At 44.3% G+C, this 23,358-nt stretch overlaps 1 protein-coding gene across 3 annotated transcripts in view; it reads right to left on the reverse strand.

Annotated features, from left to right (window-relative positions):
* Sema6a (semaphorin 6A) overlaps nucleotides 1-23,358 on the reverse strand; it is a 121,698-nt gene that overhangs the window by 56,387 nt on the left and 41,953 nt on the right. For all 3 annotated transcript variants that reach the window (XM_021150344.3, XM_021150341.3, XM_021150342.3), the window contains exons 2-3: nucleotides 3,302-3,439; nucleotides 1,037-1,154 (exon numbers count right to left, since the gene is read on the reverse strand). In XM_021150344.3, the coding sequence (XP_021006003.1) occupies nucleotides 1,037-1,154; nucleotides 3,302-3,401 (218 nt within the window). In that variant the 5' untranslated portion in view covers nucleotides 3,402-3,439. The remainder of the gene's footprint in view (nucleotides 1-1,036; nucleotides 1,155-3,301; nucleotides 3,440-23,358) is intronic.

Here is a 23,358-nt window from a genome sequence, read left to right on the forward strand (position 1 = left end):
TCTTGCAGCCAAGGGTGTGCTGGGCTTGGAGGCATTCATGACACTTGCGACACTTCCAAGGAAGCTGGTACTGCTGTTATTCTAGCTGTCCTGGTCCTTGGCTCACAGCCACATATGAACATCAGTCATCTTTTTCCTGATGTGAAATGACTCATCTCTTTGGAGCTATGTAAGTCTCCAGAGGAACAGCTCAGGATGGTCCTCCCTGAGTGAGCTACATAACCCAAACCTGGCAATTGTGAGAAACGGGTTGATTTGGACACCTCCTGTGAATTGTCATCTCTACAGTTCCACACATCAGCACGGGCTTCATGAAGATACCTGCCTAACCTCTCACCTGGCAGGGGCCACATACTGCCCGAGAAGCCATGGAGCAACTGAACACAGCAGTATAAGAACAAACAAACAAACAAAAGCCCAAGTCCATGTGACCTCAGTCTGGGTGGCATTCTTATGATGGCACTCTGCTTCAGGACAGCAGTATGTCCACATGCCATTTCCCAAAGGACGAGTGAAGCGTAATATTACTGCCAAATACAGAACACTTAAGAAACATACACACTATTGTACTTTCTCTGCTCACTATTATCACTCGGTCAAAGAACTGGCAAACATCCAATGCAAACGTGCAAATAGCTATAATAGACACACATCTCTGCACACTATATAGTACATGTCAATACATCCAAGTCAGTTTAACAAACAACAGTCAAGTAGTGGAGTACTCGACTGTGTACTTGAGTAAATATTTGCATATATGTTCAAGAAACACAGTGGCTTAGTTGAGCTGTAAGCCTCAAAATATGTAATTATTTCTCTGTAAATCCACATAAGGTTAAACAGACATAGAAAAATCCCCAAAAGGTTAAACAGACATGGAAAAATTCTTGAAAGAAGGATTGCTTGACAAACACAAGTAGGTTTTAGCTGAAATAACATAGTAAGGGACCTCAAGTTCTTAGAAAGATGCATCGTGGGTGGGTGGGGACAGGAACCTTCAGGTCCTCTGCTGGTGCAGGCAAGGAATGTCTCTTACCGAGCAGCAACGTAGAGGGTTCTGTTCATGATCATGATCATCTGGATGTCCAGCCTGTGCCTCTGTGTGGTGTTCCGTCCTGGCTTGTGGCCCACAAACACCGGATACTGTTTTGTATCTGTGAAAAAGGAGGAGACAGGGTAAGAGAAGGAAATGCTGATCAAGCCAAGAATCAATGGGGCCAGTGCAAGGAGGAGGAAGAGGAGGAGGAGGAGGAGGAGGAAGAGGAGGAGGAGGGCCACAGAACAAAACCATGTTTTAATTCAGACCATGCCACCATTTCCCATCTCCAGCAGAGCTGTTACTTCAGGAAACACTCTGAGAATACTTCTTGAGGATGATCGAGTTACACTTCAGTTCCAGATGATAATAAGCCTGGTCTTAGCATTTCTAAGCGTCACAGTTTCTGAGGGTTAAACTTGCTGGTCAACCCTTAGCACGAAGGTGCTCTTTTCTTCTCCAGTTTTCTTTTCATCTTCTGTGGAGTGCTAAGCCTGAGGGGGCAGGCTGCCAAAGATCTTGTCTCCGGACAAAACTATTTCAAAGCTGCCTTCCCCATCAATCACCACAAAGGCAATGTGGTCTGGAGGCGAGAGCCTTCATCCAGGAGCCAGAAGAAAAATACAGTCTCCACAGGCGTCCGGGTGGAATAATCTACCATTGAGGGCAGCCCTGCTAGGTTGGTTGGCATTCTAGGAACTGTGGGAAGTGCACACTGGAGCTAAGCAATTGGCTAATCTCACAGAGAAGTGGGCTTTGACAGGACAGGGTCAAAGTGAGTGTAGCCAGTCGGGTGATCAAGCAGACTCCATGAGCACATTTCTTTCCGCTAGTGCTCTTTGGTTGAGTCTGTGATGTGTAATAATATCTGACCTTTAGAAATACCTGCATCTCAACATCTCTGTTTCTAAACCTATAGTCTCCAGAGCATTGGCAACCCTCCAAAAAGTGGAAAGAAAGATGAGTCACATTCAAAAGGCTATGATTTCTGGGGAGTTATAGGGAGGTAACTATGAGTGGGGAACCATTCTCAGATTCATGCCTGGATGACTGTACTTTAACCCCATGGTATCTGGGCTTTCTCACAGCAGTGTGTTACTAGAGAGCTTCAATATACTTTATTTCCAAATAAGCTTGTCATACAATCATCTTAAGCTTTTTCTTCCAGGATTCTTTAATTTCTTGTATCTGGTCATCATTGGGGTTTGCTATGGCAACGCCTCTATCTCCTTTATCATGGGATTGTGTGACCATTAATGATTGCCAATAACATGTTTGGGCCAGGGTTCCTATTGAAGTGGAACATCAAAGATAGAAATCTAGATAGAAATGGAGATGGAGATAAATCTATGGTTATTTGATGCCAAATCCTATGTGAGGGGAACATGGCTACTTCAGAAGTGGTAGCATTGACCTTTGACCTTCTGTCCACCCACTGTTATATAATTCAGGCGTGGCTCCTCATCTTTGTATATAAAATCATCTCCTTCTCCAGAAATCCCAGCTGGAAGCTCAGCACTGGTGTATCTACTTTCTGTGTAATACCCTGGACATCTTTTGGTATGGTCCACTCACTGTTTGGGAATAACTACATAGAAAATGGTACTTGACAAAAATGTTGTCCACCTTTACTGGGACACAATTGCCTTTTGGAGGGAGACAGTAAAATAGGAATCGGGAATTCTTTCCAAAACAGAGGGAAGACTTTCCTCTTTTAGGGAGTCACCAGAAGTTCTAGTTATGTCAGCATCTACCTCTGACAAAAACCAGGTATCAAAATAAAGTTACAAATGGAATGAATCTTCTACAGCCAAAGCCAGCCCCTTGCTGAGAGTAGCAAGCTTCTAAGGCTTTTTTTTAAAGTTATTATTTTTCTTCTTAAGTATGTAAAAACACCCATTATTTTATACATAAAGGTTACAAATTAAAAACATAACACTCTCAGTCCTCAAATGTCAGCAATATTCTCTCCTGTAGCTGGTGTGGAGGCAGGAGTATGCCTCTATGTGTCGAGTAAAATTTCATCAGGAGGCTCGAGGGACATTTCAAAGGCTTGCTGGTGTTGCTACAACACTTGATGAAGCTATGAACAGTCTCCCTAACCATCCAGCTCTGTCCGACCAACCTGCTGTGAAATCACCTATCCTTGTCACACATGCAGTTGAAAATGACTGGGCCTCTTCGGGTTCCTTTTAACTTTTGGCTGGGCTGATGCAGGCTAAGGTGCCCTCAAAAGCCAAGTGAGAGTGACAGTATGATACTTACAGTTGCCATGCGAAATACTGATTGGCTCAGAATCTTCTGGGAAACCAGCCCCAGCGCAGTGTAGCAGTGTGAGACACAGCAGTAAGGCTGCTGGCCGCATAGTAGGTTCAGCGGGGAGGCTTGCTTCTCTACTTCACCCTGCCAAAGAGCAAAGGAGCCTGCTTACTTCTCGTTTTCTCTCTTTTTGCAAGTCAGCTTCATTCAGTTCTATAAAATCCAACGGTCTTGAAGATGATTCAAGACAAAAGGCTTCTGTTCTCTGCCTTGGCCACAGTGAATTCATTGGTCATACTGTATTACATAAAGACAGTGCCCGGTACCCACTGGACCCAATGTCACCCCTGGCACCACATACTTTTGCAAAAAGCCTCACTTCCTTTGACCAGACCGTTACAGGCCCTGGTAGCTGCAATCTCACAGTTATAAAACTCTGGGTTCCAAGAAGTATGAACAACTGCAAGCATTTTTTTTTTCTTTTCCTTTAAAGAGGTTTACAGAGGTCAAAAATTGCCATCTTTAACAGGTTTTGTTTGTTTGTTTGTTTGTTTGTTTTGGCCAGTCAAGAATCTCTCAGAAATGTGATGCCATGGTCAGTAGTGAAGAATGCTGATAATGATCTAGACTCCCAGCTTCAATGTAAGTCAGAACACATGCCATACTATGACCCAGTGGCACTATGACGGTATCATACCTCTGTCTCTAGCATGTGAGACACACACACACACACACAACTGACCCCATTTTCTTATTTCCAATAGAACCCCTTACTTAGTAGAGTTGAGATGTTGACCTCGTTTGTCACTTCACAGTGACTTCAGACCTAAGTGGAAATTACATAATCTATTTTGTACTAAAATATAATTATGTTGTCATCCCCTTTCCTCCTTCAATCACCTCCCATGTCCATTATTCCAAATCAAACTCTCTTTTCTTTGACACACACACAGTCACACACATACACAGACACACACACAGACACAGACACACACACAGACACACACACACAGACACACACACATACACAGACACACACATACACAGACACACACACACACACACAGACACACATACACACACAGTCACACACATACACAGACACACACACACACAGACACACATACACACACAGTCACACACATACACAGACACACACAGACACACACACAGACACACACACACACAGTCACACACAGACACACACACACACACAGACACACATACACAACCTGCTAAGTCCGATTTGTGTTACTTGTATTATATGATTTGAAGGCCGACCACTCCATATGAGGAGGCTCATCCTGGAGAAGACCAATCCTCACTTTCTCATCAATTGTTAGTTGCCTATGGTTCTTCACCTGGGGGTACACAGTCTACTTTTTAAAAGAACAACGTTTCTGATTCTGTGACGAGAATCAGTACTGGCCTCTTGGAACATCATTGCTGATTTTTAAAAAAGAGAATCGTATCTCTGTGCATGGGTTTTGCAACAATACTGCTCAGCTGAGCTGTATTCTGTTAAGGCAGCTTTTATGTGGAGCAGGATCCTTCTACAGCTCAAAAAAAGAAAAGTCCCAGGGAGCTGCTGGATACAGTGAACACAGCCTCATGCTACAGTAAATACCACATCACTCTCAGGAGGATTTCAAATAAGCATTGATGTATCAGGGAAATTAACGTAAAATGGGCTATCGTTTCATCTTCCCAGAGAAGCGGTCTTTGAAGCAGCCTGCCAAAGATTATCTTTTTTTTGAACAAAGCTATTCTGTAGTAGTCCATCAATCATTTAAGATTTGTGTTTAGAAATGTCAAACCTAGTAACCTAAATGTCTTTGAAAGTTAATTTGGCAAACAAACTACTAACTTACGCTTTCTGGAACACCATTTAATATTAGATACCTATGTCTCTTTTCTTCATGCCAAAAAAAGCATTAACAAGTCCCGGGTGCATTGTAGGTTATAATTTCACAGACACAGCTGGGTCTTAATCATTTCTTCAACCGAAAAGTGCACATTAATTAATTTGCTTTATCTCAAAGAAAAATCAAAGCGGGGAAGAAGTCGAGAAAAAAGCCTAAACAATTCTATATCTCTATCTCTGATGTGCAGATTAAAATTGAACTTCGAGTGATTACTCGTTCGCAAAGGCAATCCATTCCGAGGAGACATAGCGTGTATTTACAGGATGGTTGACAACAGGTCCATTCATTCCCTTCTTCGCCTGTACTCCCTAATCTGGGGCATGTGAATACAAAGGAAAGAGACTCTCAGGTCCCCATTGCTTCTCTGGAGCCCTGTTCAGTATGACATTAAGGGGGGGAGGGGCAATCAGTAGTCAGAGTGCCTAAAACACAAACACGGCTCACATCAGCGGTCACATTTTGGGTGAGGAAACATGCGGCAAGGAACAGCAGCAGCAGCAGCAGCGTTACCCGGGGCAGAATTACAGCCTGAGTTCACAGCATGGAGCACAGTAAAGGAGACACAGGAAGCAGAGCCGCATCCCCTTAGAATGTTGGGAAATACAGAGCATGTATTTTAAAGATATTTTTCTGTACATGACTAACTAGCCCCTACCCTGTCACAGCTGCATCCACTCCACTTTTAAAAATTATATCTTAACTCTTCCCACCTTACGATGACATGGGGTGAAATCCCCAAGTCCTGAAGTTGGCAGGATGAACAGTGTAGAGAAATCTGTGCTGTAATTCCATGGCTTCTCTTAATGTGTCTGTAGAGACAACATCACAATTCAGACGTGCCTGGGCTCTTTACCAGGAGGGAATAGTTCATTCTCTCCTCTGTCTTCCCATCATCGGGCGGTTAACAAGTTCATCACATGGATGAAAGTGGTCAAACTAAGCGGGCCTTGCCAAGTTGATCTTGTGGGACCAGTATCTACACACATAAATGAGAGGATGCTGCCTGATTTAAAGACCACATGGGGTTGCCCCGCTCACTGTCTGCAAGTCCAGCTATGGATACCATTAGCTTGTGGACCTGACTGTACAGATACAACTTTTGATTGTTTTGGTAGACACAATGGAAATCTTCCAGAATGTTCACGCTCAAAGAAGGTTTTAATCGTGAGTGGTAGTGATGTGAAAACATGTCCTGAAACCCCTAACGATGTCCTTGAATAGAGGGAGAAAATAATGGTATTGCTGGGGCTATGAAGTTTCAGCAATCCCTTTAAAAACACATCTTCTACTGACATCATAGGAAGTTTTAACGATAATCAATAATTCACATGGTTGTTATAAGAAGGAAGGACACGCTAATAATGTGACCCTAGGCAGCTCAGTCAGCCTGGCTGGTTCTCCATTTTGTCACCTGTAAAATGTAAGGACAGGAAATGGGGTAAATCCATAAAAGCCCCAAGGCTGAGACTGTATGTGTTCCAGAGAAGGAAAAAAAGGGGAGAAGAAGAGAGAAAAGAGTCTAGGTGGTGCAACAAAGGGAGTGACCCTGAGCCAGGCCACCCTGCTTTTCTAGGCTAAGGTAACCATCAGGTAGCAGGGAGAAGAGTTGGAGGAGCAAGTTTGAGCCCAGACTGAGGGGAGGTGCTAAGATGGGAAAAAGAAGTCAGGTTCTGAGATTATGACAAGTCAGGCAGAAAAAGTTCCAAGGACCTGGGAAACATGCTTTTCAGGTCAGTCATGCTAACAGGCCCTTCTCTCTCCAGTTTCTCCTGATTATTCTGACACAGTCTGTGGATGGAGAAGTGTAGACAATCTGTGTGCACATGCGTGGTACTGTGCATGATGAACAGGAGATGTGGAGAAAGACCTTACATGGGCCTAGTGGGTGCCAATGGACCCAGCATAGAAGGCTGGGCACATTTCATCTGTTGGTGCCAAGAACACTAGCATCTCGAGGTCAGCGGGGTCAAGCATAGGTCTGATGATTATGGCAATCCCGACAGACTGGGCCTGATCGTGCCCAGATAAGGAAACTGAGGCCCAGGCAGCTGGCTAAGTCACATTTCTAGGTAGCCCATAGTAAACATTTACAGCGCATTAGGGAACAGCAACAGCAATGATCACCAAAGGGGAGAGCTAGCTCTCAGCCCCCGATCTGTGTGATTGCAAAGTTTATGTCCTTCCTAGGACATCAAGGAAGGGGAACAGCAAAAAAATAAGCGAGGCTGTAGGTAGAAACTTCACTTAAGATAATAATCGAATACAGGTTGATGCATCTTTGCTTACGTGGCTAGAGCGACTGAAAGTCCCTAATGGCTTCAGTCATAAAAATCCATAAACTGAGTATACAGTAACTTTCAAAACATGTAGGCTCTCAGGCTCGTTCCATTTTATGGGCCTGTGATCACAGGCCTAAGGTGATGGAAAGATGCAAACGTGTCTCAACCCCAGACTTAGGAGGGATTGTGATTATGTCAGAGCACCACTGTGTTAAGTGGGACCATTTGCCTCCTTCCTGCCTCACTTGATGGTGATGTTTTAAAGTCAGATGTCTTGTAGAGAGTAGCGTCATTTGTTAAGGCTAAGAACAAGGCTGCCTGCTCCTGTGGCTGATAAACAGATCGGATACCTCTCGAGCCAGCGAGGAACCTTCACCCACACGGAGGTGTGAAAGCAGGGTGTTTGTGCAGAAAGCCCAGCTCACTGAACGCTGGAGACCAGCCAGAGATAGAAACTGCTGATTATTCTCACACTAGAGGAAAATGTAAAGCATTAATGAGCGCTTAAATAGTAGGTGTCCTTCACTGACCTGGACAGGCCTGCTTCAAGGACTCGTGAGAAGGATGCTGCCGTCCACAGGATGTGGAGGAGAGCGAGAGAACACTTCCCGAATGAAATTAGAAACAACTTGGGCCCATTGATTGTGGTGGAAATGGTCAGTGTGCAGGCTTCAGAGGACCAAGAGGTAGAACCACCTGTCCTGGGATGTTTGCATTAAGAGCTAAGGTTCAAAGAAAATGTGAGAAATCACTCTAGCCTCTTAATAAAGCATCGGCCTCTTAATACAGCCTCATCGCTCTTCTTCTCGGCCATTAACAGAGACATAAAAGCGTCCGTTTTAGAGGAAAAGGAAATGCCACAGACCTAACTTCAACACATTTTGGAGGGTTCAACACATCAATGGAGGGTTGTAATAAATATCGACTATGTATAATAGATGATCCATTTCGGGTCTGAAACCGCTGGCACAGAGGCACACAAGGGCAGTTGTGAATTCGGCAGAACTTGTAGAACTTTTATCTTATTTGTATTTTTTTTTCCATAAAGGCTTTCCATCTTTCAGATGGAAGAAGGCATAGCATGATTTTTTGGTTCTTATTTCTAGTGTACCTTCTCCTCCCGACCCCCACCATTCCCGAACATGTGCCTCTGAGCCAGTGCCTTCTGTGGACTTCGCTTAGATGCTTCAGATAGAATCTAAAGGCTTATGCGGTCTCCACCACTGTAGTCACGATCTCTCCGCAGGCCTCAAAACAGAGGCAAGCGATCTTGATCTCAGAAATCAGCAAGACCCAACCCTGCGTGCCCATGGCATGCCCAGCTTTTTGCCATCTCCACCTCTTTTAAACTTTAAAAAATATTGCTGAACTCAAATTTCGGCTCCAGCTGCAGCAACAAACGCTCCTTTCATCTCACTGTTAAGAAAACCGAGACCCCGAGAAGCGGGGTCATTTGCCAAATGTGGATCTTAAGGCAAGTGGCAAAGCCAAACAGCAGTTGAGGGCTCCCTGCTCTTACGTGGCGCTCTCCCCGACATGACGCTGCCTTCAGAAAAGGAGCCAAAATTCATTCATTTCTCCTTGGCTTATTGCCTGATGTTCACTTGATTTTCATCTCACTGACTGTTTTCTACGAGAAGCCAGGCACACTGTGTGGAGGCGCTGATGCGGGGATGGGAACCCCGTGAATATGCCCTGGACCTCTCGTGAGTAGTGGCTGGGTCTGACAGCGCTTGGCGTCACACCAAAATAGAACAGAAGTACAACAATACCTTTTCAAAAGTGGCTAAGATTTTACTTCGGGCTGGGGTGTTGCTGAGGTAAGTGGGGCGAGAAGACCTGCAGAAACTTGGGGAGAGCCCAGGTGGGTTTTGTGAACATCACTGCTCTACAGGTTCAGACAGCTCAGATGTAAGGACCACACCGACGCAGCTACGGACAGCTTCATGCTGGTTGGACTTTGAGACACTCACTTTGGTCCAATTCTTGTACCAGAAGAAATTTTAAGGAAATTCAAACATTTGTCCATGTAATGGATGGATTTTTTTAATTTATTTATTTCATTTCAGTTAAAGTATTGTAACTCAGTATGAAGATTGGGTCTGATGACTTTCTTCTAAGGATGGGACAGAAACCAGAGGGTAGAGGTACTCTAAGGTGCAAACTCAAGACGTCCTTATGGATGGCCAGAGCTAAGCAGGTGGGTCATTGTACATCAGTGGCCCTAATTTTCTGCACATTTTATTAAAATCGACACACCTTGGGCATAAGGTACTTTGCCCAGGTGCTTACAAGAGTACGTGCAGAATGACTTCAAAAGAGCAAACTACAGAAATTCAAAGACTGGGGCTTTTCATGCCCTCATCACTACATAGGGGTTGGAAAGGATAGCTCTCTAATAATTTATCATCTGTTTTCTCTTCATACTGTTAATAGGGAAGAGAACCCCCCCACCCCACCCCACCCCCACCCCACCCCCACCCCGTGCCACAGTTGTAACTTCCCAAGCTCTCCTCTCTCTGGCATGCTGGGCTTCCACCCCTGTGGGGAGGTATTCTTTCCCTACTTTGGAATCAACTTCAAACATGGCTCAGAAGAAATCCAAACAACATGAGAAAGAGCCCTGCCCCCTCCCCGTCCCCCGCCCGCCCCCACCCCCAGTCTCCCCCGATGCTACCAATCATGAATAACTGAAGCTCTAAAATTCTACAAAACTACTTGTAAATGTTTGCCTTTGTTAAAAAAGAGGGCAGAGCATTTCTCTTGCGGTCAGGTCCTCTGGTGCTGGCTGCCTACACCACCCTGCCTTCTGTTCCCTGCTCTCGGATGCTTTCCTTGCACGCTGAAAGCCAAAAATAGAACTTATAATTGACTAATGGCTTCTGATTGTACAAAAAGAGACATACTATCATGACAGGGACTGCTCCCTAATAGAACATTCTCCTCTCGACACTCGCAAGAGCCTTTTAATGTCTACACACACACACACAAACAGAACAAATGAGACAGAAGCACCGTTTCCCAAATGCCCTTACATTCCTTTGGATAGTTACTTCATTAAGTATTTTATAAAAAAGTCTGCTTCGTGTGCTAATGATCGAGGTGAAATCACAGGCCCACTCGGTTAAAACTATTACCGAATCAGGTAGACACTGCCAAGCTTGCCTAGGTTAATACCATTTTTATTGGCTGTGTTCATGTACTTTACACGTAAAAACAGTGACTCATGCGGTTGGCTTGATTGACTGAGAGCAAAGTTATCAAGGACTTTCCCAAAGGCAGTTATCAATTTGCTTTCGGGTGGAGGGAAAAGCATTTGGTAGTTGCCCAAATTGGAGTCAACTCTGGTCATACCACTCCCTAAAACGATCACTTATTATTATTATTATTATTTTAAATAAGAAGTCCTACCTTCAAAAATCAATCATTATTCCCAAACATCCGGATTAAATGCTTCCTCAAGGCCAGTGAACATAAGTTCCAGGAAGCCGGGGCTTTGTTTAAATGTCCCTACTCCCTAATGATGCGCTTCTCTTTATAGGTGACTGAAGGGTCAGAGCCCAGATCCAGACTCACAGTCCTGTTTATTAGAAAAGTCAATGAGGTGGTCAGCACCTGGACAAACCATTGCGGTGCAGCAAACTGTTTTTAAAACTGTCTCAACTCTTCCCCAAGTTTAAAAGAAAACAAGATGTGTTTCACACTGCCCTGTCATATGTGGCTTGCTTGCTCTGGAAACACAGGCACACAGCCCAAACCAAACAAACCCCTTGAAAGCCAGAAAGTTTTCCCTACTCGTTTGGCATCACAGCTAGACTTGAAGCACCATGAGGCCATTTGTTGACTGCCTTTAGAGTAAATATTTCCATGTTTCACTGCAAAACTATTAGTAAGTTTAATTTTGCTACATATCACTGCAGACCTGATTTGGGTTATCTGTCTCTCTGCCCCTTGTCTGTCACCTGCTACATTTTGATCCTGAGACACATGTTTTCCAGGGTTTGCAAAAAAAACAGAAGCCTTGGAAGTGAGTGCAAACAGGATCAGTAGTATGGAGGGACAGGACAGGGCTGCCAACTCAGACAGGAAACTCTCTGACTGTCACATGGTCTCTTGTTGAAATCTCCAGAGAATTAAAAAAAAAAAAAAAGAACGTTTTAACTGATTTATTTTCTAGTGTTGCATTATCCTTCGGGGCTAATTCAGTGATTAGGAATTGCTGAGTGAGTCGACTTTTCCTAATTTCCTCTATTCTGTGTTTTTAATAACAGATTAACAGGCTCCCCCTCCCTGCAAGACACCAACAGGAAGAAGGCTTCCACAAAACGAATGAGGCTCACAAGGCGGATATCATCTTGGTAGGGAGGATTCCAAAGTGAACTGTGGGAAGCGGCTGTTTGGCGAGGCTTGAAACCCCTCTGCTTGGGGGAGCTTCACTTGCTCTCCCATTTGACCTGAAGTACAAGCGGCTCGACCTTCCTTCCTTTGTAATGGGGGGGTGCACACCACAGGCTGTTCTGTGTTAGTGGTAGGAGTCTCTCCCAAGAAATGTTCATAAGGTCAGCTATTAGCAATCTCTTTCCCCTATGGAACAAAGGAGCAAAGGGCTTTCCCAGTTGCAGGCCATCCTCTGAATGGCAGGACTTTACCAGCAGCAGCTTCTTTATTTACTTACTCACGCAGTTCGTTTCCCAACACCAGTAAGTAAGTCTTCTTTCTCTTCTCTCTCCCATCCCCTCCTTTTCTTGGTAAAACCAGAACTTATCGAACTAGGAAATAAAAGGGGGAAACTTGGAATTTTGGATTTCCAGGATCTTTCCAGTGGACAACATGGGCTTAGAAGACACGCATGCTCCCTCCCTGTCTAGGTTACTTTTCTAGTAGGCTTTTTAAAAAATATCCTCTGCCAAAGAAATTAGCCACTAGTTTCCAAGTAATCTTCAGGCAAATGACGAGGATAAAGGCAAAAAGAGGCCATGTTCTTTGCCAAAATATCATAAGAATGATCTCTTTCTCAGTTGCTGCTAAAACTCCTTGCTTTTGTCTTAATCTGGTCCCCCATGTCTACCTGGCTCACAGCACACTGTCTTCCAGGCTCCTAGGAAGGCCTGATAAGACCTGCGTACACGGTCGGTCGTGGTGGCACACGCCTTTAATCCCAGCACTTGGGAGGCAGAGGCAGGCAGATTTCTGAGTTCGAGGCCAGCCACTAGGTGAGTTCCAGGATAGCCAGGGCTATACAGAGAAACCCTGTCTCCAAAAACCAAAAAAAGACCTGTGTACAACAATCAGCTGCTTTGCTGGTCCAAAGTCCTAAAGCTTTCCAAATTCCTCCAACCAAACAGAAATTAAAAAACAAAAAACAAAAACAAAACAAATCAAAACAAAAACAAACAAACAAACAAAAACAACGGAACCACAAATACATAGACATACGTGTCTACAATAGTCACAGCCCACTCTCTGGTACCAACTTCTCTTAGATGTTTTGTTGTTTGTTTGGTTTGAGGTTTTCTGCCTTGTTTTGTTTTTCCTGTTGCTGTGATAAACCACCATAACCAAGACAACTTACAAAAGAATGTGTTTAAGACTTAACAGTTTCAGAGGGTTAGAGTCCTTGAAGGTAGATCAAAGTCATGGCAGCAGGAGAAGCTGAGATCCCACATCATGATCCATGCATTGGATTCAAGAGAGAGAGAAACTGGGACTAGCCGACAGTCTATTGAAACCTCAACGCCCACCCCCGGTGACACACCTACTCCAACAAAGCCACACCTCCCAAGCCTTCCTAAACAGTTCTACCAATCGGGGACCCAGTATTCAAACATATGAGCTTATGGGGGCCATTGCTACTCAGGCCACCAATCTCCCTTCTTTTTCTGACGTGCCCTTCTACTCACCAGCTCATCCCGTTCTTTCTAAGAAAACACTGAGTATCTGGCACAAGGTAATCAATTTTAAAAATGTAGGGAAATGGAGGCAAATGGTTAATATTATATAACCTGGACACGAGGTTAATTACTGTAGCTCAAATTACCTGGAGAGAAGATAACACGTGGTTATCACCAATTAACCCTTAAATCAAAGGGGGAATCACAATTCTTATAATTAATAGCACAACAGGCACTCACTGTAATTAGAATCTCTGCCAGAGAGATCAGAATAGGAGGAAAAATAAAATTGTTCGTAAGTCTGAACATGACAGGCAGATCCTGAACTAATGTGCTAGGGGTCAAACCAAAGAGAGACAATGGACCAGAGAGAAAGTGTGTGGGGGACATATGGCAGCTGAGGAGTCCCAGCCTGCCCCTCTCTTGCAGTAGGAAGATCCAAGCAAGCACTGGCTTGCAGAGGGCACAGAGAAGGGCTCTGAAAGCTTCTTGTCCCCTGGCTTCTGGGAAGCATAGGTATACCTGGGTTGTCTGGGCTTGCCCTGGTAAGGACCGGAGAGGGTCAGGACAGGCAGATGGGACTCCACAGCTTGGGGGCAAATAAAGCATGAAGAGCACTTCAGAAAGGAGATGGCCCAGGTTCACTTAGGATAACTAGAAGATTACAAGTAACAATATTCTTCCTGTTTCGTTAACAGAGACCTCATTTCTCTACAGAGTGGGGACAAAGTCATCCTGAAGGGTGATGCAAGAATAGGTAGACATGCTTGGCACATGCCTACTCCATCAGCTCTTTCCAGAAGCAACAAGGCATGAAAGAAAGGCTAAGCATTCTCCAGGATCTTCAATGCAGAGACAGACAGACAGACAGACAGACAGACACGTACGCGCATGTGCACACCCCCCCACACACAGAGAGAGAGAGAGATCGCATGAAGCTCATGTGAGATTTCCATCTTGCTGAGAGTAAGGGGCAGAACGCTGCCTCTCCTTCCAAGGTAATGAGAATTGTTATCAGTGACAGTTCCATTCTTCGAAAGTAATCTTATTCCAGAGGGAACAGTGATTTTGTACCTTATAGATTATCCTCTTAGTGTTTGGGGAGTTCCCAGAGAAAACGTGAGACAAACACTGCACTGTGCAAGTGTCTGAGCACTGAACGCACGAAGATGTCATTCTCAATATTCAATAAAGCACAGAAGCTGCCTTCGGTAGCAATTCACTTCCGTTACCCATTCGCAGACATGCTGCTGGAAGGGAAGGGGAGTGGGGAAGACTAATCATGGACTCTGCCAGGACTGAGCTCTTAGAAAACCTCCTGACAACCAAAGCAGATAGATGGCATATTAACAGCTGTAACTATACTGTAAAGGTTAAAAAGACTGAGAGGCGCCATCCAGGTATTGACTGTAGGTCTCAACAGCATGCCCCATTGTCTAATTCCTTATCCGAAACTATAGTCCTCTTAATATAACCTTACTATAACCCAACCCTCTCACCATCCAGATTTATACAGGAGCTATCGAATTAGTCTTCCTTCAATTTAAAACAAAGAAAAAAAGAGAGCTGTCTGAGCAAGGATAGGCCTGTCCAGCTACCTTGAGGACAGCCGTTATGAGATGGATCTAAGAGCAAAGAGTAGCGACTGTGAACAAATGGCTTTTGCTGGGAATAAAGAGGGATTTCCTGCTGTCCCAGAAACAAAACAGGAGTTCCCCTACCACCGGGGTACAGAGGGGCCAGGTTAATAGAAGAACAGAAGAAATAGTATCCAGAGGACTCTAAAGAAGACTTTGAGCCAAACTTGGAGCACATTTATGGTCTCTGTGGAGAGTGGAGAGACTTTGCTTGCCTGTGGTCCTTACATCCACTGGCACTCCTTCCTCCTACATCCTGGGAAAGCACTATTTAGAGCAGGAAACCACAGAGGATCCAGCAAAATCCTGCTATGGACTCAGACTCTCTGAGCAGCTGCTTCACTCTGCTGCTGTTGATGAAATGATGAACCTAGAATCCAAGGACCCAAGTCCTCAGCCTTTGGCCAAGTGTCACTCACTCACTTAGCTTTCCCATCTGGCCAACATGTATGTATATGGGTCAACAGTCTAAGCATACTTGCAAGGAGAGAGATGGCAATGATATATTTAGTAGCATGAGCAAAACCCAGACGTTTCTGAAGGTGGAAGCCTACAGCATCCACATAATCCCACTTCATTTCACACTAAGGTAGCTCAGTCCTAGAGGGTGGCTGGTGTGTGGCCTTCTAGGAATGTCAACCACTAACTTGATGCTGAGACTCAATTGTCAATGACAAACAGACCCCAAGAGCTGATTTAACATCACTCTTGTCTCAAATCCCTTCCCAGTGACTCATAACTTTCTCCTGACATCAGAACAGCTGGGCCAGCCAGCTGGAGAGAAGATATACAGATGTTGCTGGCTGGAGCCCCAGGGGCTCTGAACTCTCGTTCACGCTGTCCTCTCAGACTCTCTCTGTGGATCCTGGCGTTAAGCGGTTTCCTCTCCCCACGTGGGTGGGAAGAGCAATTCTGCCTGGGCGCTTTCATCCTTTAGCACACAAGTGTGTGAAACAGAACACTGGAGCTCTTGTTGGTTTACAGTTTGAGGAAGTTTTTTCTGGGGGGAGGGGGATGGGTAGATCTCTGGCCCAGTCCTTCTGTAGAAGGTATAAGAGCTAGGGCCCTGACCAGGATGGCCTCACATATGCACCTCAGTTAGAGAATATATGAAAAGTTGAGAAGTTGGGGGCCAGGGAACGGAAAACTCTCAGTCCTGGTTTGGAGGAAATAGTCTATTCTCCTGTGTTGTGCTAATATAAATGTAAGCTAGTTGATTGTTTTAAAAGTGCGAAATATGTGTAAAATCCTCACTCAGAGTAGCTGGCTTAGACAGATTTAAAAATATATATATACACACACACACACACACACACACACACACACACATTGTTAAGTAACTTTTGGGTTGACTTGATTATCTTTGAATATTTTTAAATGTCAGTGTATGTATGAAGTCCTACAACAGCTGTAAAAAGGGGGCTATTTTTGTTAATGAAAATGGAAATGCAAGCCAAGACTGACTGAGTTTTAGGGGGAAAAATGTGTTGTGCATATTTGTTCCAATATGTAAGCATCTAGTAACAGTGTCTCTGAGGGAGGATGACAAAGGGTCACAGGGAGAATGAAATACACTTTTTATGTTACATTCTTTTATGGAATTGGGGGGGGGCGTCTTTCTTTCTTTTTTCTCCTTTTTTTGACAAACAGAGCTATTAACTATATTCAAAACAAAACAAGGAAATCCCGACAACTTTCTCTCCAGGGGCAAACCTGAAATTTTAGCCCAATAATATCTGCCAATTCTCCACCCCCTGAATCCTTTCCCAGTGTGTTCAGCCATGTGTGTGCTACAAGGAGGGCTGCCCAATATATGGTCTTCCTGTATAAATGTGGCCGGATCACAAAGGCAGAACACAGTGAAATCTAAGAACCAGTAAGCTCAAGGCAAATGCTCTCCGTATAATTGTTTTTCCCCAAAATAAAGTCCCACTACTTTATTTGGGCTTTTCCTTCTCCTGTTCCTGCACAGCCCCTCAGCCCATGCTTTCTAACCTCACTACTTTTTTCTCACGTATCTTCTGTGCCAAAACAAGAAGAGGATCCAATCCATCGTTGGAAATACACCCAAGGGACACTTGCTGCTTAGCCGATGAATGGATGTCCTTTCTCTAGTACAGTCTTTATCCCGGGTTGGCCCAGGGCTACTGAGCTAAATATGGCAGTGTGGAGAGACACCCATGGTGTTGGGATATGAGCACCAAGAGTGTCTTCCATGCTAGCCTTCACCTGGGGAGGTGAGAAGCAAGAGGACACGTTGCCTGTTGTCACTTGTCCCATTCACAGGTACTGAAGTGGACTCTATAGGGAGCAAGAAGGCCTCCTTCCCCTTTTCTTGGCATCTCTTCTCTTCATGATTAATTCCATGGCATCATCTCTGAAGTCCATTCTCTCGTCCAGTGGGTGGGCCACTGTTACTCACGAGTTCAAGGTCTCTCACTGGGGTAGAAAAATGGTCTCCAATTCCACTTTTAACTCTAACTTGAAACTTGGAGGCAAGGGATGTTGCTGAGACGTGGCTGTTCTTTCTTTACCACTGCTAGATACATTACCATGTCTGTCATCAAACATAAACATCTTTAACACTGTGAGTTTAAACCTCTGTGGCTTTCAAATTGGCCGGCATATTGGGACAACCGGCAGAGCTTCACAAATTAAAACTGTTTATGTACCAACCACACCCAGAGATGCCAACTTAACTGGCTTGGGGTGTCTGACCTGGGCTTTAGAAATTTTAGTCGATCCAGAGGGCCTTCTACTAGTAAAAAGATCCAGCTTGGGAATTTCTAACAGAGACACAAAGGGTTTCCAACCTCTAATCCCAATCCCTTCCCCTGCCAAGCTGCCAGCCACAGGCAGGGACAATTAATCCTGTTTCAAAGTCCCCGTGCTTGGGCCAGCTTGGTGGAGAGGCTTTAAAACCATCGACATTTGTTTTGTCCTCCTACCCTTCACACCAATCCACTTTACAAATATAACTTAATCCATTAAAAATTACAGGGAGCCACAGAGAAAAGAAACTTCTTTGGCAGCCCGAGGCCTGCAAAGTATTCCTAATGTAAACACAGACAATAGGTGTGCTCTCTCTTCTGACAGGGTTGAAAGAAAGCAGGCCTAATTAACCCTCCCAGAATGGAGAGGAGTGGAGGGTCATGTGAACACCGCCTTAGGAAGTCCATCTCCCAGCCTTATCAAAACTGCCTTTCTCTTCCACCATGCTCCCGTAACCTGGGAAATATAAATTTGGATTACTGATTGCTGCATTGTTAGTAACTAACTATATATCATCAGGCCCTGGTCACCAGTGTCAGCCCCAGCTTAATTATCTCAGCTGAAGGGAAAGGAAACCCCATGAAAAGGCTGTTTTCCAATTAAAGCAGCTAGAATATGTGATCTGTCTCTCTGGTGAGGTCCGACTCATGGTCCTTCTCCTGCCTATTTGTATTGTGTTCTTTTCCTCATTACAAGCCCCGGAGTTGTGAATCTAGAGCTCCTAGGAAGAAACGCATAAATATCGGGAGGGCAGCTGTCAAGCCCTGAAAGAAATCTTCAGTGGTCGCCACACACAAAAAAAATCTTATCAGTAATTACAGAACTCCCACCAGCCAATGCTGCAGTCAGGGTTACTGACTTTATGTAGAACAAATTATGTTCATGGGTTTTCCTCCTATAGAATCTGGGTAAGGTCACACAGTGTCATGTGGCATCTACATCCACACACAAACATACATACACACACACACACACAACTTTTAGGAGTTCTTCAGCAAAAACCAGACACTCTGCACGCTGCCTTGGCCATTGTTTTAATGACAGGGGAAACATTTTTCTGCTTCTGTAAGGGAAAAATATTTGGGGTAAAGATCTAGGCAGCGCTATCTCCAACCTTGCGTCTTCCTTATCTCCATTGGTCTTCACTGGGCTTGGTTATTTATTCCACTTGAATGTCTGCCTGTTTGCCTATCTTGACAATTCTTTATCCTGAGAGTAGGTACAAGGGTTTATCATCTCTGAGACCAACTGGACCCTGAGCACCTCGTAAACATTGCCTTGGAATTCTGTGTTAAGATAATAAGTATTCGGGACACTTGCTGTGTGAGCATCCTGTAGATATTGGGATTTGCTACCTTCGAAGAGTCTCTGCATTCTAGCGATTGGCAGATTCTTCCTGCTAGTGACCAGTGTGGCCTTGATCTAGCTGTTTCATCTCTGTAAACTTCAGCTTTCTTGGATGTGAAATGGGTTAATGGCACTTTTCCTTTGCTTTGCTCACCATTAGGATGAAAAGTCCTCAACCCATTAAAAGGAATGTGTAGTGTATGTTTGCTCATTACATATGTCTCTCAGTGTTCCTGGAGCTGGCAACTGGAAAACTGAAGTACCTGTGCCATTCATCATTTTGAACTTTGTACATTTGCTGTGTCTCTGAACAGAGATAGAGAGAGGCCTTGACTGCAAAACTTAGTGGAAATGTGAAGATGGGCTAAGGAAGGCTGCATTTTTAGGATCCGTTTTTCAGCGTCATGCCTATGTAAAAGACAGGAGCCGAGTGCAGCCACTCGTGTTGTTCATGGTTTACCTGGTCCATGGCTTTTTGTGCCAGCCACACCACAAACACCCCAGGGCAAGTAGTCTCTTTCAAATTCTTTCCAACAACTTGAACTGAGTGTGGACTGTCTATTTATGAGCCATGCCCTACTGAGGTACTATCAGTCACACAGAAATGAGGGTGGGTGATGGATGAGAAGCAGGGAAGAAACAGAATTTAGGAATCTACAATGCTCTCAGAGAGCTGTGGGGTGAGCTGTTCTGCCTCCACACCACACTGGGGCTCTCCTGCCTGCTACCTGCTGCCTGGGGTTGACAGTCTGTTCCAGATTCCAATGAACTCTCCCTAATGGCAGCGTTTTGGAAATTCCCACAACTCACTTGAATTGGTCAGTTGAGTAAAGGATTTGGAGGGATGGCTCTTCTGAGAGTTCCACTTTCTTCATTTCCCTTCATGTCTTGCACTTTTCTTCCCTCAGCATTTGGCTTTATTTTAACATATTTTAATATTTAACATATATCTATCTAACATATAGATCGTGTATATATATATATATATATATATATATATATATATATATATATATGATATAGAGCCCAGTTTTCTACCCCATTTTTGTCTCTGCCTTTGGAAACCCTATCCCTCCCTTCTGACTTCCCCCCAAACATCACCTCTTCTGTGAAGTCCTCCCTGATTCCCACTGACAGCTGATTGATAGCTTCCCTCTCCATCTTTCCACAGCCCCTGAGCATGCTCCATCACAGCCATCAAATGGACGCTACTGTTTACTCATCTGTCCACACCACTAGAAGCCGAACCCGGCAAGGGCTCACTCAGGCTTGGTGTGTAAGTGAGTGGTGCAATGAGTCGTGCTACACACAATCCCTGTCCTCGGAGGATTTGTAATTCCTGGAGGGGATGGATGTGCTAACAGCACACTGCCAAATACAAGGAAAACTCTGTATGTGTTATGATTTAGATTTTTCTATACTGGCTTAGGTCAAGTTGTGTTTTACTTCCTATGAGATGATGTCCTTGAAGTAAGTGGCTCTGAGAGACTACACTAGATTTTTCATTTTAAAGTCCTATGGCTTGTGTGCACCCTGGTAACTCAGCACATTGACAAGTGATGTCTGTCTTTGTCCTCAAAAACATACGCTGATGAAATGTAAGACATTAGGATTCTTAAAGTAACACACCTCGGTAGTTTATGGCATCACTGACCTCATTATATTGCTTCAAATACAGCTGAGTGGATATAAGGCCCATCACAGGAAAAAAATATATAATTTTTATCTTGAGAAAAGTAAATTTTGTATTCCCAAGTTCTCTATTATTAAATCTGTGACCTTATTATTGTGTTAGAGTAGATATTTTATTCAATTATATGGGCAATAAAAGAACAGAGAGAGACGTAGCTGGTCCAGAATCCCGGGAGTGTGAGAAGATGACGGTATTTATTTTATCTGCTCCTGACAATGGAGTTAACACAGTCACCAAAGCTACACCCAGCAAAACACAAATTCAAGAAGAAGGTAATGACTGTCAGTCAGACCTAACATTAAGCACCTGTTTATCTGAACTTTAACACCAACAACAATAACATCAACACCAACAAAAGGGCAACTGCTCAGTAGAGTGGCACACCCCTCAAATCCCAGCACTAGGGAGACAGAGATAAGGGGATCTGTGGGAGGCTGAGGCCAGTCTGGTCTATACAATAGCAAGTTCCAGGCCAGCAAAGGCTTTGTAACGTTGGTGCTGGATAAGGAAAACTGAACGTGGCCAAAAGATAAGCATTGTCAAATTAAACAAACAGACTTAGGCTGGCTTTAAAATATTAATGATGGTGATGATGGTGACGAAGATGAAGAAGAAGAAGAAGAAACAAACTATTTCTAATGCTTCAATGCAAGAAAATACATGGGCTTTCCCCCTGCCCTCTGCACACAGGGAAGCATTGCTTGAACAAAGGCTTTCAGAAAGTAGGCCAGCAAGGTGGCTCAGTGGGTCAAGGCACTTGCCAAACCCAACAACCAGAGTTCCTGCCCTGCTCCCACCTGGCAGAAGGAGAGGGAAGCCTTTCCTTTGAAAGGTCACCCCAGGCCCATGTCACATGACACTGCTGCATGCTTGAACACACACATACAACTAGTAATTAGTTAATTAACTAATTAACATGATTCAAGATGCTCTTAGAAAGTGGCCATATCCCAGCAAGCCATGAAAACACAACTAAGTGTAAGTGAGGCTCAGGAGGACAGTCTGTCCATCTGCCACCCGAAATTGGATGTGAGCCAAGGCTAGCTCACATACTCTTTTAGCCTCATAAATTTACATAAATGCTTTTCCTAACACTTTTTTTGTTTCCTTTTTTTTGTGTGTGTGTGTGGATTTGACAACTGTCTTATGTTTTTCCTTGTCAAAGAAGTCAAATCTAGCGCAGGCTTATTATTAGTCTTAGGCTGTCAGAGTCCATAGTATGGTGTGAAAATAAGTAAGGATTTTTTGGTTAGGACTCAAACCAGTGCTGCACAAGACCACATATGGGATTGAACTGCAGCAGACAAGCAGCTCAGACTTGAGGACGCAAACCTGTCTAGTGAATGAAAAGTCCAAGACAGGTGTCAATTTAGTAACTTTCTCATCTGAAAGGCTCGAGGCAGACACTTATTCAAAGAACAAATGCAGAGGAAAGGGGTCCACATGGCTGGGGAATGCTCACGAGTGCAGACACTATAGAAATCAATGTGGAGGTTTCTCAAAAGGCTAAAAATAGATCTACCATATGATCCAGGTACATCGTTCCTGGGCACATTTCCAAAGTACTCCAAGGGAGCCTGTGAGAGAGATGCCTTCAAACCCATGTTGATTGCAGCAGCAGCAACAACAAAAATCACAAAAACCAAGTTATGGAACCAGCCTAGCTGTCCACCAACAGAGGAGTGTTAAATATGCAATGTTTTGTTCCCATCATAAAGGAAAAGTGAAAATTTACCATCTGTGGGAAAGTAAACGGAAGTGGATATTATCTTGTTAAGCAAAAGTCAGACTCACAAAAAAAGACCATGTGTTTCTCTCACATGGAGAACGCATTGTGTGTGTGTGTGTGTGTGTGTGTGCGCGCGCGCGTGTGCGTGTGCGTGTGCGCGTGCGCGTGTGTGATGAATGCAGGAGGACGGTGTGGAGGGAGGGAGGGGTCTAAAGGGAAGAGGGAAGGAGAACAAGATAGGTTATAGTGGGCGAAGAGGCTAAAGCATATTTTCTCTCACAGGTGGCAGAAAAGATTATTTGGGACAAAGAAGGATACTGAATGGAAGGATGGGGAGGGGGCAGTCATGGGAGGTGCATACCTTGTACATATGTATGAAAATATCATCTGGGGGCTGAAGCGGTATCTCAGCCATTTACAGCATGCATTTGCAGGAGTTGGGCTTAGGTCCTGGCCCCCACATGGTGGCTCACAACCTCCTACAGCCCAGTGCCTTTTCTGGCCTCTAAGGGCTCCTGCATACATCTGCTCCACATAAACACAATCAGGGTCCTGTACATAACACATATTCTTTAAAAACAATTTTTTTTTGCAAAAAAGAAAATATAATAAATTCTGTCACCGTTTTGTTTTGTTGTTACTGTTGCTGTTTTGGGTGGTGGTTGTTTGTTTGTTTGTTTGTTTTTCAAGACAGGTTTTCTTTGTGTGTCTCTGGCTGTCCTGGAACTGGGTCCATAGACCAGGCTGACCTCGAACTCACAGAGATCAGTCTGCCTCCATCTATCTCCTG

This window comes from Mus caroli, unplaced genomic scaffold (genome assembly GCF_978045245.1).
Source record: "Mus caroli unplaced genomic scaffold, Mus_caroli_1 scaffold_19, whole genome shotgun sequence".
NCBI lineage: Eukaryota > Metazoa > Chordata > Mammalia > Rodentia > Muridae > Mus > Mus caroli.